The sequence below is a fragment of the Mesoplodon bidens genome (assembly GCF_964165515.1).
Source record: "Mesoplodon bidens genome assembly, chromosome: 7".
NCBI lineage: Eukaryota > Metazoa > Chordata > Mammalia > Artiodactyla > Ziphiidae > Mesoplodon > Mesoplodon bidens.
Window position 1 is genome coordinate 58,466,847 of NC_138164.1, and position 17,489 is coordinate 58,484,335.

A 17,489-nucleotide genomic window follows, 5' to 3' on the forward strand; every position below is an offset into this window, starting at 1 on the left:
GGCCAATCCCCTAGTCCCTGCTGCTGGGATCCCTGGAGTTGCCCTTGTTCTCAACTCTTCCTTAGCTCTACTAGTTCAGCTCTTCCTTACTTAATGACTTAATTTTGTATAATAAAGAATTTGGCTGGTTTTTGTCTTTAGGTCAATTTCCCTGATTATAGGAGTATCTTTGTTTTTTTTTTTTTTAATTTTTTTTTTTTTTTTTTTTTTTTTTTTTGCGATACACGGGCCTCTCACTGTTGTGGCCTCTTCTGTTGTGGAGCACAGTCTCCGGACGCGCAGACTCAGCGGCCATGACTCACGGGCCCAGCCGCTCTGCGGCATGTGGGATCTTCCCGTACCGGGGCACGACCCCATATCCCCTGCATTGGCAGGCAGACTCTCAACCACTGCGCCACCAGGGAAGCCCAGGAGTATCTTTGTTATTCATGGTGGGCCCTTGGGTCACACTTGAGTTCATGCTAATGAGATTACTCTGGATGGGGGCTGGTCACCAGAAAGATCAACCATGTGACTAGAGGACTGGGGCTTTGAGCCAGGTGATATCAGCCCAGCCTTTGGGGAGGAATAGAAGGCTGGCGATTGAGTTCAATCATGTGGTCAATCAATCATGCCTAAATTATAGGAAACCCCAATAAAAACTCTGGACAATGAGGCTCGGTTGAACTTCACGGTTGCATTGATGACTGATGTGCCAGGAGGGCAATATGTCCTGATTCCATGGGGAGAGGACACAGAAGCTCCACATTCAGGATGCTACAAGACTTTTCCATATGGGTGTCTTCTTTTTGCTGGTCCTCATTTTTATCCTTTATAATGAAATTGTAGTCATAAGCATAGCACTTCCCTGAATCCCGAGAGTTATTTAGTAAATTATTAAACCTGAGGGGATTGTGGGAACCCCTGATTTTGTGGCCAGTTGGTCAGAGCACAGGTGGTCTAGGAACACCCAGAGCTTATGGCTAGTTTGGTGTCTGAAGTGACAGTATTCTTGTTAGGTATTGTGCCCTTTTCTTTTTTTTCTTTTTTTTTTTTTTTTTTGCAGTACGCGGGCCTCTCACTGTTGTGGCCTCTCCCGTTGCGGAGCACAGGCTCCGGACGCGCAGGCTCAGCGGCCATGGCTCACGGGCCCAGCCGCTCCACGGCATGTGGGATCTTCCTGGACCAGGGCACGAACCCGTGTCCCCTGCATCAGCAGGCGGACTCTCAACCACTGCGCCACCAGGGAAGCCCGTGCCCTTTTCTTATGAAGTCTGCACTAACCCTGGATAGTTAGTGACAAAATTGCATCACATTATTTCACTTAATCACTCTCTTTCTGCTTCATCTTCCTCATCTGTAAATGGAGAAAATCGTAATATTTAAACTTCATAAGGTTTTTCTAAGAAATAAGAGTTAATATTTGTAAAGCACTCAGAACACTGCCTAGCACATATTAAATATGATATAAACATTAGAGTAGTTTTGTAGTTGTTGTTGTTGTTTTTATTATTAAAGTCCAGAGCTGGCTAATGTAGAGATTATCAGGCTTTTCTGCTTAAATCTAAATAACACAGAGAAAAGACTGGCCCCAACATTAGTCAGAAAATGTTAACAACATTAATCACATAGATGGTACTGGCATTAGTCAGCTAATGTTCTGAATACAAATGACCACTGCTGATATCTACATCATCTCGAAAAACTCAGGCCAGCCAGTTTGAGCCAGTGACAGAATTGTACTTGCTTTTTGTAGCTCTGGAAATCATAACTCCAGAGAGATTAGGGGCCTTACTTGGAATAATGAAACAAACTGTTGGGAGAAATAGTACACAGGAAGATTCTCACTTTTAGTCTGTCAAACCATCAGGCATGACACATGGTGACCAAATCCTAAAATGGTACATATATATCACTTCTAGCTTAGCTATGAGCTACATCACTGTGCATTGAAATGTTTTTCTCTGCTCATCAGTAATGGGTACCAACTCTGCAAAACTCACTCCATTGTCTTCCATCTTCCTGTCATTTAGAACATGCTTGGAAGTGCTCCAATTAGTTGCTGAGTCTAGAAATAAAGTTCTTACCAGAAAATTGTCTTGAGCTGTTTTCTAATACTATGATTTAATCCCTCTGTTTCTGCCCTCTCTTGGTCACTTTCCCTTCCCAGCTACTTCTCTTTGGCTTTCAGAGAAAGCCAGGAATGCTCTCCCTGCCATCTTTCATTCTAAATTCCTACTTTTGACACCCACTCTTAAAACCCAGGCGCTGTGGCCTCAAGTTATTACAGAAAAAGAAGAAAACTAAAATTAAATGGTACTGTTAGAAGATTTTTCCTGGCAGTGCTGGTATCATTCCAAAGATCATTTCTGTGCTTGATCTCTCATCAGTAGACAGCCTGAGTTGCTCAGGAGCTATTAAACAAAAGCTCCCACAAGGATAACAATTTCCAGAAAGCTATCTATATAGCTAAATTATGCTTCTTCTAAATTGATTTAAAAAAACAGAGTTAACAAGCATCAGCCTGTCCATCCTACAACCAGGATTAGAATCCAGGTCTTCCTGGGACTTTCCTGGTGGTCCACTGATTAGGGCTTCATGCTCCCAGTGCAGGGGGTACAGGTTCGATCCCTGGTCAGAGAACTAGATCTCACATGCCACAACTAAAAGATCCTGCATGCCTCAACTAAAGAGCCCACATGCCACAATGAAGATCCCACAAATGGCAACAAAGATCCCACATATCACAACTAAGACCCAGAGCAGCCAAATAAATAAATAAAATATTTTTTAAAAATCCAGGTCTTCCTGTTTAAATCTAATGTTCTCCATCTATATTATAGATGATCCCTTCCAGAACTGAAATTCCATAATCCTAGGTAAGAATTTTCTTTTTTAATTTATTTAATTTATTTATTTTTGGCTGCATTGGGTCTTCATTCCTGCACGCGGGCTTTCTCTAGTTGCAGCAAGCAGGGGCTACTCTTCCTTGCAGTGTTCAGGCTTCTCACTGTGGTGGCTTCTCTTGTTGTGGAGCACGGGCTCTAGGCACACAGGTTTCAGTAGTTGTGGCACGCAGGCTCAGTAGTTGTGGCGCACAGGTTTAATTGCTCCGCAGCATGTGGGATCTTCCCAGACCAGGGCTCGAATCTGTGTCCCCTGCACTGGCAGGCAGATTCTTAACCACTGCGCCACCAAGGAAGCCCCTAGGTAAGAATTTAAACAAAAATAGAGACTGCCTCATTCCTACCAAAACTGGTTTTCTCTACAACCAGACCAGTGCTTTCAACCAAGGTGGTATGGAAAAGCACTGGCCTAGAGAGCAGAAGGTCCAGGTCTAAGTCTTGGCTCTACTATTTACTAAATACAATGAACAAGTAACTTTATAAATTTAGGCCTGAGGGAGGAGATATGGGGATATATGTATATGTATCGCTGATTCACTTTGTTATAAAGCAGAAACTAACACATCATTGTAAAGCAATTATACTCCAATAAAGATGTTAAAAAAATTTTTTAAATAAATAAATAAATAAATAAATTTAGGCCTAAGGTTCCTCATCCGAAAAACCAGGAATGCTGGTGGTCACTTATTTTTCACTCTTCTTAGCATCAAGACATACCCTAAGAGACCCAGGGGAGAGATTGCTTCCATTCTTATTAGTATCAAAGGAAGCTCTAGCCATAGACACAAATGGAAAGGAGGATAAGGCACTGTTTTTTCCTCCCCTGTCAAGCCTCATACAATTAGACATGCTCTTTCACTCAGAATTCTGAAGCAAATGCTCTAGGAGAAAAAAAAAAAAAAGGTAATCATAGTTTAGCAGTCTCACACATGAAAAAGATCTAAAGAGCTGAAGTTTTAATCTTTTTTTTTTCTTTTTTTTTTTGCGGTACGCGGGCCTCTCACTGTTGCGGCCTCTCCCATTGCGGAGCACAGGCTCCGGATGCATAGGCTCAGCGGCCATGGCTCACGGGCCCAGCCGCTCTGCGGCATGTGGGATCTTCCCGGACCGGGGCACGAACCCACGTCCCCTGCATCGGCAGGCGGACTCTCAACCACTGCGCCACCAGGGAAGCCCTAAAGTTTTAATTTAATAAGTTCAACATGAGTCAGCAGAGTGATTTGACTGCTGAAGGTACCACTATCTAATCAGACTGCATTAACAGACACACAGGGTCCAGAACTGAGAAGCGGATGGTCCCGCTCGGCTCTGTGCTGATCAAACCACACCTGGGGGTCTGCGTCCAACTGTAGGAGCCATGATCTAAGAAAGACATTAACAGAAGTGTCCATATGCAGGTGACCAAGATGAAGAGGAGGCTGGAAAAAAAATTTTTCTTCAAAGAACTAGGGCTATTTAACTGGGAAGAGAAGACTCGGGAGAGAGTTCAACTGTACTTCGACCCAACCTCTGAATCATCTGGGACTCAGCAGAGCCAGGACCAAGTGGGGAGCTTCAGAAGAAAGGGGCTGTCTCAAAAGGCCAGCAAGCTCCCTGTCTCTGGAGGTGAAGCAGCCAAAGCTGTGAGATTCCTTTGGGGGATGGGGGTAGCTGGTAAGGAGAGGTGTAGGGATAGGATAGGATTCGATAAGAATTCTAATGAGAACAACTCCAACTCTGTTTGGAGCATCTTCCCCCATTCTCAGCACAGTGACTCTCTTCAGTCTTATTCAGTCTCTATACAGTCTCTATTCAGTGACTGTATGTAGAACCATTTCAGTAATTTGCTCTTTACTAAGCATTTTATACTCATGTCCTTTAAAGGCCAAATTGCTACCCATCTTCTCTCTTCTCTAAACCTTCTGGCAACTAGGATTGACAACCAAGCTGCCTATTACCTTCTGAAGACTTCCATGCCTTCCACAAGTCCTCTACGCTGATGAGTTTATCCTCACCGTGGAAGGTGCTGTGTTTCACCGTTGGGTCGTGGTAATTGAGGTCTTCCCTCAGGAACTGCAAGGGAAAGCACACAAGTCACAAGAGATACCTGGAAGCCAGCCCACTAAGATCTCCTCACAGGTCACCTAGCTACCCACAGCACATCCCACCTGCCGGATGTACAAGTGTATCACATCATCCATGTATCCTTCCATGTGAATATGTCCTACTTACTAACTAGACTGCCTTTTCTTCTTTGTTATATGTTTCGCTTGAGAAAAAAATAAACGTGAATAAGAAATTCCTTCCTCATATTTTTTTAATTATGGAAAAGGAAGAATTAACAACTTTTGAGCACTCATTTACACATAAGCAACATTCCAAGAGTTTATATTTTCTCATCTAATCTTCACAACTAATGAATTATCACACCTATTTTACAAATGAGAACAGTAATAGTCTTTATTTATTTATTTATTTAGGCTGCGCTGGGTCTTCGCTGCTGCTCGCAGGCTTTTCTCTAGTTGCGGCGAGCGGGGGCTACTCTTCGTTCCAGTGCACAGGCTTCTCATTGCAGTGGCTTCCCTTGTTGTGGAGCACAGGCTCTAGGCGTGCAGGCTTCAGTAGTTGCAGCACGCAGGCTCAGTATTTGTGGCTCGCAGGCTCTAGAGCAAGGCTCAGTAGTTGTGGCGCATGGGCTTAGTTGCTCTGCAGCTGTGGGATTTTCCTGGACCAGGGCTCAAACCTGTGTCCCCTGCATTGGCGGGCAGATTCTTAACCACTGCGCCACCAGGGAGGTCCAAAAACAGTAATGGTCTTAAAGAACAGTTTGCCCCGAATTCTCAAAAAGTTTAAAGAGATTAAATTACTTGCTGTGATGATTTTAAAATATGTCCACAATTCTTTTACAATCCTTCCATAAAAGTTGAATTCTTCTGCCCTTGAATATAGGCTGACATTAATGACTCATCTTCTAAGAAACAGAATGTGGCAGCAATGATGTCAAATGACTTCCAGGCTAGGTTAGAAAAGGCAATATAGATTCCACCTGGCTCACTCCCTTTGGGAACACATGCCTTGGGAGCTCTGAGCCACCATGTAAGAAGCCTGGCTACCCTGAAGCTATCATTCTGGAGAGATAAGGTGTAAAGACTATTTAGAGCTAGCAATGTCTGAGCAGCACAAGCTGTCTGAGTCTTCCAGCCCAGGAGTCAGACATGTGAGTGACTGAGACTTCAGGTGATTCCAGTCCCTAGATTTTGAGTTACTTCACCTGATGCCAAGTGGACACACAGGAGCTGTCCCTGATAAGCCAAGCCAAGATTGCAGAAACATGATAAAATAAATGTTTTTGTTGTTTGGAGCCACTAAGTTTGGGGGAAGTCTGTTATGCAGCATTAGATAACTGAAACATCTGCCCAAGGTTACAGCTGATAAGGGTTAGAGTTAGTATTCCAACCCAAGGTATCTGACTTTATAGTCTAAACTTTTCCCCTGTACTGCATATGCTGTCCTTTAGTTATGTGGATTTTTTTTTCACACTATACTTTTACAAGAAAAAAGAAAAGCAAAAGAAATCAAAGCTTTTAGAAATTTAACTGGTAATTAATTTCACAGATACCCATTCAGCCCAATCCTTAACCACATTAGTATGTATAAGATTGAACAGTGATCACTGCTTTCCACAGGGCCTCAAACATCAAAGAAATACACAACTCTGATCACTACTCTCACAAGAACACATTTTAGTAGAATTTTCAGGAAATGTCTCTTATCCTCCTTTCATTATCCCCAGGGTCCAAGAAAGGAAAGGGTCTGACTCAGAGTAATGTCAGTAAATGTTGTTGACTAAATGAACAGATGATTGACAGAATGGTCCCAGATTCCTTAAACCCATAATCAAGGGATGATTTTCTCCCCAGGGTTTTTCAGATATAAGACGTCTGGGCTTAAAGACTCAGGAGAGAAGTTTGAAGAGAGACCACACTGGATTACTCTCAACCTAGTCAGGGTATAGGCTGCTGAGCACAAGGATCTTGACAATGTCCACAACTATAACGTAGCACTGTCCAATACAACTTTCTGCAATAATGGAAAGCTTCAATATCTGTCCTGTCCAAACAACTGTCACTAGGCACAGGCAGGCTATTGAGCCTTCATAATGTGGCTAGTATGACTAAAGAATTGAATTTTTATTTATTTATTTTTTTTTTTGCAGTACGCGGGCCTCTCACTGTTGTGGCCTCTCCTGTTGTGGAGCACAGGCTCCGGATGCGCAGGCTCAGCGGCCATAGCTCAGGGGCCTAGCCGTTCCGCAGCATGTGGGAACTTCCCGGACCGGGGCACGAACCCATGTCCCCTGCATCGGCAGGCAGACTCTCAACCACCGCGCCACCAGGGAAGCCCCTGAAATTTTTTTTAAATTAATTTACATTTAAGTTTAAATGGTCACATATGGCTAATAGCTACATACTGGAGTACAGCTCTACTTCAGTCTACTACCTGGGGTATAGGTACGGCCTAGCTACATTCCCATGGAGGCTAGAATCCTGAAGGGAAGTCAAGACCTCCTGCGAGATGAGGAGTGAAGAGCAGTGCCTAAGTTTAACAGTTCTCTGTGTCCTCCGCCCACAACTAAACTCAGGTTCCTTCTGACACGTGTGGGTTAGGTTCTCCAGCTCCCCAATGTCTCATCTGAAATTGGTGAGAGAATCTACTTTTTTAATAAGAATTAGGTAAGTGACATGGTGAAGGGCCCAGAGCAAGGAGATTTTGTCAATTCTTAGAAAGGTAAACTGACTGAAGTATCTAACATGTTTGGATTTTTTAATAGTCAGCCCTTTAGACCACCTAACATCCAATGTATTGTATGCTATAAATTGTGACTCTTAACATTTTTTCCCAAATTGCTACCCAGTATCCCAACTCCATTTATTAAATTATCTCTCTTTCCATGAAAGCAACCTAAATGTCCATTGACAGATGAATGGATAAAGAAGATGTGGTATATATACACAATGGAATATTACTCAGCCATAAAAAAGAATGAAATAATGCCATTTGCAGCAATGGATGGACCTAGAGATTATCATACTAAGCAAAGTAAGTCAGACAGAGGAAGACGAATATCATATGATACCACCTATATGTAGAATCTAAAAAACTGATACAAACAAACTTATTTACAAAACAGAAACAGACTCACAGACATAGAAAACAAACTTACAGTTACCAAAGGAGAAATGGGGGTGGGGAGGGATAAATCAGGAGTTTGGGATTAGCAGATACAAACTACTATATATAAAATAGATAAAGAACAAGGTCCAACTGTATAGCACAGAGAACTATATTCAAAACCTTGTAATAACCTATAATGGAAAAGAATATGAAAAAGAATATATATATACACATATATACATATATATACACACACACATATATACACATACATATATCAATACATAAAAAACTGAATCACTTTGCTGCACACCAGAAACAAGCACAACATTGTAAATCAACTATACTTCAATTAAAATAAATAAATAAATAAATAAATGCCTCAGACCTTAAAAAAAATTATCTGTCTTTATTCCCTTTTTGGGAAAATGCTATATAATAAGAAGTAATTATAAAGTAATAACAACTACATATAGTTGGGTATATTTCTAGCCTCTCCATTCTTTTGCACTAAACCATATTTTTGTGCTAGCACTTGACTATTTTATTATACTTTTTTTTAAATTTAATTTTATTTTATTTTATGCTTTAAAATTTTTTCTAATGTCTTGACCCCTCTTTCCATGGCTCTTTTATTTCAGAACATTTCTTGTTAATCTCAGTTACTTATTTTTCAAAATGAATTTTAAAACAATTTTGTTAATTTTATTGAGAGTCTGATTACTCTCACTGGAGACCTAAGTGATGAGATCACTGGACCTTAAACACCAGACTCTAGGACATATCAGGGAAGACACAGTTACAAGCAGTCTGAGATAGTCATTCTGGAGGCAGAAATTCATTCATTCATTTATTCAACAAATATAAGATTTCTATGTTCCGGGAACTAGAAATGCAGTAAATAGTAAACAAAACAGACGAAAATCTTTGTCCTCATTGAGCTAACATCCAGTTTGGGTGAGAGAGACAATAATTTGTATAAAGCAGGGAAGGTCAAGAGGGAAGGCCAAGAGTAGTGGTATTAGTGATTTATCATCTTCATTAGAGGTGTCAAGGAAAGTCTCATTAAGAAAATGACTTTTAAGCAAATATCTGAAGGAGATGTTGGAGAAAGGCAAGCAGAATAACTGGAAGAGTATCCCAAGAACAGAACATGGCAAATGCAAAGGCCCTGAGCCAAGAACAAGTATGTTCAAGGAATAGCAAGGAGGCCAGTGTGGCCAAAGAGAAACAAGTGAGGTGGTAACTAGTAGGAGATGAACTCAGGGAAGTAACAGGGGTCCAGATCATAAAGGCCTCTGTAGGTCATCATAAGGACTTTGACTTTTACTCTGAGATGGAAGCTGTTGGAGGAATTTGAAGAGATATGCGACACGATCGCATTTACATCTTTAAAAGCATTTCTCTGAACGCTGTGTTGAGAAGCAGACTATAGGAGGACAAGGGCAGATGCGGGGAAACCAGGTGGCAATTGCAATAATCAAGATCTGAACTAATGGTGGCTTGAAACAAAGTAGTAATGTGGATATAATGAGAAGTTGTCAGGTTTTGCATAAACTTCACAGAGATCAAATTTCTAATCTTCATAATTTTTTTAGTTTTGATTCATCAGGGGTCCTTTAAGGTATACCCTACTTTAGTCCTCCTAGGCTCTCTTAATCTAAGACTAGAGAAACACTTGTCATATGCAGGCCTTAGGAGCAGAAATGCCAAAATCTCCAAGGAAGAGGATTTTCTACCATTATTAGCTAACTCCAGGAAACCATGTAATGAGATATACCAGCTACTTTTAGGGAGCCAACAAGAAATAGACTGCTTTTTATAGCCAAGTCTGGTCATTGAGGTGTATGGAGAGCAGAGAAGCTCATGGGAAGAAAGTGCAAGGAGTATCTGCACAGGGGCTAACATCAGGCTCTGCTGGTACCACAAAGCATGCAAAGAAAGAGTAAGGTCAGAAAACAAGGCCAGCAAGAAGGTGGTGCCAAACGAGGAGTGTGGGCTGACAGAAGCTATACCTGAAGGAAGGGCCAGATGCTGGGTGGAACCTCTTTAGAGAACAAGGAAGTGTGGCTGCAACAATCAGGCTTTTTTCTTTTTTTTTTTAACGTCTTTATTGTAGTATAATTGCTTTACAGTGGTGTGTTACTTTCTGCTGTATAACAAAGTGAATCAGCTATACATATACATATATCCCCATATCTCCTCCCTCTTACGTCTCCCTCCCACCCTCCCTATCCCACCCCTCTAGGTGGTCACAAAGTACCGAGCTGAGGCTTTAAGAGGAGGAAAGGCGGTGTACTGTAAATATAAAGAGTTCAGAACCTTTAGAAATAGACCACTTCCTATGTGACTTTTGGGCAAGCTACTTAGCATCTCTGAGCCTGTATTCCCCCCCAAAATGAGGGCTAATTATCCCTCTCATTTGAGTGTGATAAGGATTAAATGAGTCATGTTTGCACAAGTCATAAACTGCCTTTGCACATGTCTTTTAATGGCCCACAGAGCATTTTATAAATTGAAACTATATTTAAAAATCAAATTTCAGGGACTTCCCTGGTGGTCCAGTGGTTAAGACTCCACACTCCCAACTCAGGGGGCCTGGGTTCAATCCCTGGTCAAGGAACTAGATCCCACATGCTGCAACTAAGAGTCTGCAAGCCACAACTAAAGGAGCCCACATGCCACAACTGAAAAGATCCTGCATGCCGCATTGAAGATCCCACAGGCCACAACTAAGACCCAGCGCAGCCAAATAAATAAATATGATTTTAAAAAATCAAATTTCACCCCAAAAGTCCAGCTCCCTTTAAAAAAATAATTTAAAGGTCTAGGAACACTGAGCTCCAGTGACAACTCTGGAATTTTATTTGGGAGAGGCTTAAGGGCTACAATTTGATTGGAAGGGAGGGTGGTGGCTAAGGGACTTGTCATGAGGTTGTGTTTGCAAAGCAAGCACATTGTTTTTATGTAGATCGTTCATTACAAATTAATTTTATAATGCAACATTTTATGAAGATGTTTTTGTTTATATTTTACTTAAAATTAAGAAAAAATTAATTGTCCGTATCAAACAGTATTATACATATGTCACAACTTGGGGCAGCTTAGAGGTGGGGCAGTTGGTCCTGAGGAAGATAACGAGGGTTTCTTTTTTTTTTTCCTTAATTTAAAAGAAATTTTTTTACTTTATTTATTTTTGGCTGCATTGGGTCTTCGTTGCTGTGCACGGGCTTTCTCTAGTTGTGGCAAGCACGGGCTACTCTTCGTTGCGGTGCTCGGGCTTCTCACTGCAGTGGCTTCCCTTGTTGCGGAACACGGGCTCTAGGCACGTGGGCTTCGGCAGCTGCAGCACGCGGGCTCAGCAGTTGTGGCGCACGAGCTTAGTTGCTCCGTGGCATGTGGGATCTTCCTGGACCAGGGCTTGAACCTGTGTCCCCTGCATTGGCAGGCGGATTCTTAACCACTGTGCCACCACAGAAGCCCAATGAGGGCTTCTAGATCAAAGATGATTATTCTGTGCTCCCACGATCCCTGTGTATACCTTAATCAGTCTTATTATGCGTCTACCTCCCCTACCAAACCATATATCCTCTGATAGACTGTCCCAGTTACCCAGCCATAAATATAGCATACAAGAAAGTTGTACAGAACTAGAACTTTTATGTCCAATATACTTGAGGTAGCCATTATCATATATTGCTCTGAACACTGTCCCACATCCAGCTAATGGCTAATGTCTGATATAAGACAAAGTTTAAAAGCAACAAAAAGCAAAACCAAAACAAAACCAAAGAGGCAACTTTTGGCTCCCACAACAAGGATTTACTATTTCGGACTCAGAACAAGCAGCTCTTCTCTCAGGAAGGCCTAAGGAGGCTCCCTGAAAGTCCTGCCTTACCAGGGGGAATACAGCACTGGCTAGAGCTGCAGCTCAACAGCTCTCTGAAGAGCCAAGGGACCAGTTGTTACTAGGTATATTTAGTTCTATGAGCTCAGAAAAGTGATCTCCCTGGCAGTGGCACAAAGCATGCAACCCCATTCCAAGTGAAACAGTAGTGAAGGGGTGTGGGTGAGAGCAGACAGGAGGGGAGACATCTCTCTAGAATTCCCAACAAAATAGGCCCAGCCAGCTTCGTCAGGGAACAGAATTCACTGAGGTAAAGCTGGAAGAGGAGCAGCACATCTTTGGGTGCAGGAATCAGGCAGGTCTCCTGGGTTCTTCCCTGGAAGCAATTACTCCTCCTTCCCCTTTCCACCCTTGTTCCCCACTGCGCACACTCCACGTCTCCCAAACCACACCACCACAGCACCACTCCCACTTCCCCACACATACAATGTTTAGAACCCACAACACACATGCCCCAGATCTGAGAAGCTTCCCAACTCTTGTTCACCACGTGAACATCTAGCAAGGACCCAAATTTTAGCTACAACAGCTCTGAATGTCATTGGTACAGAATGCTGGGGACATGGACATCTCAGGGGTGAAAAATCTGTCCTCAGTGAGACCAGAAGCTATTGCTCAAGGTCAGGGAGAGGACAGTCATTTCTCACTCACCTTTGTACATCTAGTCGCACTTCTGCCAGTCCATCTACCACACTAGTCACCAGAATGACCTCTGTAAAGTATAAATCTAACTATACCAACGTACCTACTTAAAACCTCATGACTCCCCATTACCAATAGGATAAAGCCCTAGCCTCTTGGCCTTACATTCAAGGCCTTTTACAATCTGGCCCATAGACTAACTTTCTAGTCAGCTTCCTGGCCATTCTCCCTCCCTATCAGACATCTACACTCCAGGCCAGGGGTCAGGAAACTACGGCCATGGGCCAAATCCAGGTTGCTGCTTGTTTTTGTAAATAAAGTTTTATTGGAATTCAGCCACATTCGTTCATTTATGCACTGTCTATAGCTGCTTTCATGCTTCAAAGGCAGACGAGTCGTTGTGACAGAGACTGTGTGGCTAGCAAAGCCTAAAATATTGACTATCTGACCCTTATAGAAAAAGTTTGCCAACATTTGCTCTAGATACATCAAGCCACTTCAGGCTCCTTGAACAAACTAAACCATGCTCTTTTTCCTTTACACAAGGTGCTCCATTTAAAATGTTTCTCCTTCTCTTTATCTGCTGAAGAAAAAGTCACTGCCTCTGTGAAGTTTTCCAGACCTCTCCCAAGCAAATTAATTGCCCTGTCCTATTTGTTCTCTTAGTCCTCAGGGTATATATCTATGACAGTATTTATCCCATTATACCATAATTACTATTTTATTACCCCTTTTTTACTCCCCCTAAGCAACTCAAATATAGAAACTATGTTTTATTTGTCACTTATCTCTTTTTTTTTTTTTTTTTTTTTTGTGGTACGCGGGCCTCTCACTGCTGTGGCCTCTCCCATTGCGGAGCACAGGCTCTGGATGCGCAGGCTCAGCGGCCATGGCTCACGGGTCCAGCCTCTCCGCGGCATGTGGGATCTTCCCGGACCGGGTCACGAACCCGTGTCCCCTGCATCGGCAGGCGGACCCTCAACCACTGCACCACCAGGGAAGCCCTGTCACTTATCTCTTTATCTGGTATCTTGCAAATTTTCTGGAACACCTAAATAAATAATTAATTTAGCTCTGTAAGCCAATCTCCAAGCATAGAGCCTGGCACAGAGCAAGGTATGTGGTTATTAAATAACTGAATGAGTATCTCTCACTTGAGCTTGCCCTAGAACACCCAGAAGAATGCTTAGCTTAGAGTAGGTAGTCAATGCATATTATGTCTACTATACAGAAGAAAGAAAAAGGTCCCCACATTGCCAGCCAATCTAAAACAAAGATATCCAGCTAGGGGCCAGAGGGTTACACTGGCTTGGGTTCAGTGTAACATGATGGTTTAGAGCTTGATTCTAGAGCCAGGCTGCCTGGGTTTGAATCCTGGTTCTACCACTCACTTTCATTGTATTAGTCACATCATTTGTAAAATGGACATAATAGTACAAACTTCATAATACGCTTATATTGAGGGTATTATAAATGGATTAATTCATATAAAGAACTTAGAATAGTACCTGGCACAAAATAAGCTCTCCTATGTATGAATTGAGCTCTCCTAAATATTAATACATTTGATATACTATAAGAGGAATATAAAGATACTAAGAATGTGCAATCCTGGAGCCCACTATTACAATGATGCTGATCTCTCATATGTAAAAGAGACACACAGAGGAGGTAGAAGACAGATATTTCCTAAGTGCTTGCTACATGAAGACCATGTGCCAAGCGATCAGCAATAGACAAGGCACTGTAATCTACTGACCTCCAAGGCCCTTGCCATTCTACTCTATGTTTCTTACTTTGAAAGCTTTAACTCCATTTAAAACAGAACTTTCACAACCTTGGCAAGACCCTCCCTGCCTTCTTTGCCACATCAACTGTCACTTCCTCCCCACCCCAATGATAATGAAATACTTGAAGTTCTCTGAAAGTACCAGGTTCTTGACCAGTCTCATGTCTTTGCACATACTATTCCCTTAGCTAAAACACTCTCCTTCTCCCATCATCTCTTCGAACCAAAATGACATATCAGCAACTCTGTACATGGGTAAAACTAACTTAGGTCTTCCTCTTCCGTGACTCCATCACACTATTCACTTATCCTACTGCAGTATCCTCATCTGTTTACATGGCTATTTCCACAACTAGAGGAATTTCTTCTAAGGCAGCAACTTCACCTTTCCTTTTACTCCTATATATCTAGTACCCAGCCCAGCACACATGCAGGTACAGAGAATCTCTCTGAGGTCAATGATAAAGCTTAGTCCTTGTCATGGAATCATCTTTGATGTCCTCAGGCCATGACATTGGTCATATGACACAGATCAAATCCTAGAAGCAGCATCTGAAGTTGCAACTTGCTAGGTATCTGGCCAGAATGGCAAAGACTAAGAAATTTTGACATCTTCAGTCTTGCAAACTATCGGGACCAAAGTATCCAAGCTAGCCTAGGACTACTGCCAGGGGAATCTTATGAAAGGGGGATAGAAATGGATCACTAATTTAAAAATATTCCCCAAACAGAAAGGATTCTCTTCTTGGGGTCACTACTGCTACATTTACATAGGAGGAATACACAGCACTGGACAGAATGTGTTATGGGTAAAAATGTTTTTAAAAACTGATGAGTTAGAGGGGACTTCTGGCTTGACAGTGTGAGAAGCTCCATAGACCCACTCTCCAGTGAAAGTGGCAAAAGTTATTTTTTAAAAGCAATCATTCATTATGTGACATAACAGAAAGTTAAAGATCCTTAATATAAGAGCACCTAGAAACCAAACAAAAGACGAACAAAAGATATAAAAATATTTTTATAAAGAAGAAATATAAACAAACATGTATAAACTTTCAACTTCATAAGCAGTCAAAAATTAAAATGAATACAATTTTCCCATCCCTTGAAAAGGCAGCTATGAAAGGATTGGTAATAACTAGTGCTGGAGGGCTTCCCTGGTGGCGCAGTGGTTGAGAGTCTGCCTGCCGGTGCAGGGGACGCGGGTTCGTGCCCCGGTCCGGGAAGATCCCACATGCCGCGGAGCGGCTGGGTCCATGAGCCACGGCCACTGAGCCTGCGCGTCTGGAGCCTGTGCTCCGCAAGGGGAGAGGCCACAACAGTGAGAGGCCCACATACCGCAAAAAAATAATAATAATAATAATAACTAGTGCTGGAGATAATGAGCACTCTGTCATTGTTGGAGAAAGCATAAATCCATGTAGCTTTTCAGGTGAACAATTTGGCAGTGTATATCAATACTTAAAAGGTGTCTAGCCTCTGATTTAACAGGTCTGACTGTAGGCATGCAACCTGAACAAATCTTCACGCAAGTCCTAGGAGTCAGGTATAACTATGTGTATCGAAGCATTTTTTGAAATAACAAAAAATTTGAAACAACATGATTGTACATAAATGAAGAAATTGTTGAAGTAATACATACCAACTCCTACCAGGCAATACTCTGCAGCAGATAAAAAGAGATCTATAGTGTGGACATGAAAATATTTCTAAGACATAGTGATATGAAAAACAAGTTGCACAATAATACTGAATCACACACTCCTGTTTACGTTTATATGGTTATGGACCTGTTTACCTATATATGGCACGTGTGTGTCTGTGAATGCCTAGAAAAAAGTCTGTAATAATGCATATCAAGATGTTCATGGTTTCCTCTGCCCAAGGCACTAGGATTGGGAGAGGAGGAATGAAAGGGGGCTTTATGTAATTTACTTCATTTACTTCTAGGTTATTTGGGTTTTTTTTAATAAGCATGTTTTTATGGATGACAAGTAATTTTCATTATCACGGAAAACTTGGAAAATGCAAATATATAATCTCTGATACCATAAAAAAAAAGCAATCATTCGAAGTCTCTAGAAATTGTCCTAGGGCATACAGCAAATGAAGAAACATTTGTTCAAGAAGATCTAGTAAAACTCAGTGAGAACAGTGAGAGTCTGTAGTATTTTAATTAACACTTGCTCCCTCTCTCTCTCCCCACTTCAAAATCAGTAAGACAGAAACTCCATTCCAGACTGGTGCAGCTGAGAACACAGGGCTCCCTCATCCCCAAGCTCCCAGTTGGAAGGCTATGTCTCCTCCTTCCTCCAGTTACCTGTTGCTAAAGCTAAGTTCTAGGTGAATCCAGCAAAGAAGTGGGCCTCCCTACTTCCACCCAGTCCCCACTCATGGGGCAGGGACTTCACCTTGGATGCAGAGCCACTGAGCATACTGGGGACCTGATTGCCATTTCCCTAGCTTATAAGACAGCAATTATACCCTGGCACAAGGCTACTGCCATCCCTCCACCAAGTGCTCAGCTCCTAAAATGGGCGTGTCACTCAAAGAGAAGAATGTCATCGTCCCCACCTCCAACTCCAGAACCATAGCTCAGAGTTCTTGGCTGGTAGGAGAAGCAGGCTTTAGAGAGTTTTGAACCTCTCCCCAAAGGAAATTATTTTATTTGCAACAGAATGTGAAGAAGTTTAAGACTAAGGGCTCTCTGAAAAACAGTGAAAGTTCTGGTGAAAGGCAATAGGGAGGAGAGGGGTGGATTTATTGGAGATATAGGCTGAACTGTAGGCTAAAGAATTTGCTGACGAGAACTGGGAACAGAGACAGCTGGGAGGAGCCCTCCTCTTGTAAGAACAAATCTCAAACACTGATCTCAGGAACTATCCTTTCAAAGGAGCCCTAATATGAGTGGATCAGTCTGTGGAGAAAATTTATGCCCCAGGGCATTGTTGAAAACAATAGAGTAATCAGATGGCAACTAACAGAGCTTAACAGCTGAGTGGGGCCAGGAAACGACAGAGTCAAAGACAGCCCTGCCAAAACCACTGTCATCCAAAGGTGACTGTGGGCATATCCAAAGCTGCACCCTCTGAGAAGCAACATCAGAGGCTTC

General features: G+C 42.2%; 1 protein-coding gene across 3 annotated transcripts in view; it reads right to left on the reverse strand.

The window, feature by feature from the left end:
* The window catches only part of STIM1 (stromal interaction molecule 1), a 188,764-nt gene that overhangs the window by 44,113 nt on the left and 127,162 nt on the right, over nt 1-17,489 (reverse strand). For all 3 annotated transcript variants that reach the window (XM_081239482.1, XM_081239481.1, XM_081239483.1), the window contains exon 3: nt 4,823-4,937. In XM_081239482.1, coding sequence (XP_081095608.1) covers nt 4,823-4,937 — 115 coding nt within the window. The remainder of the gene's footprint in view (nt 1-4,822; nt 4,938-17,489) is intronic.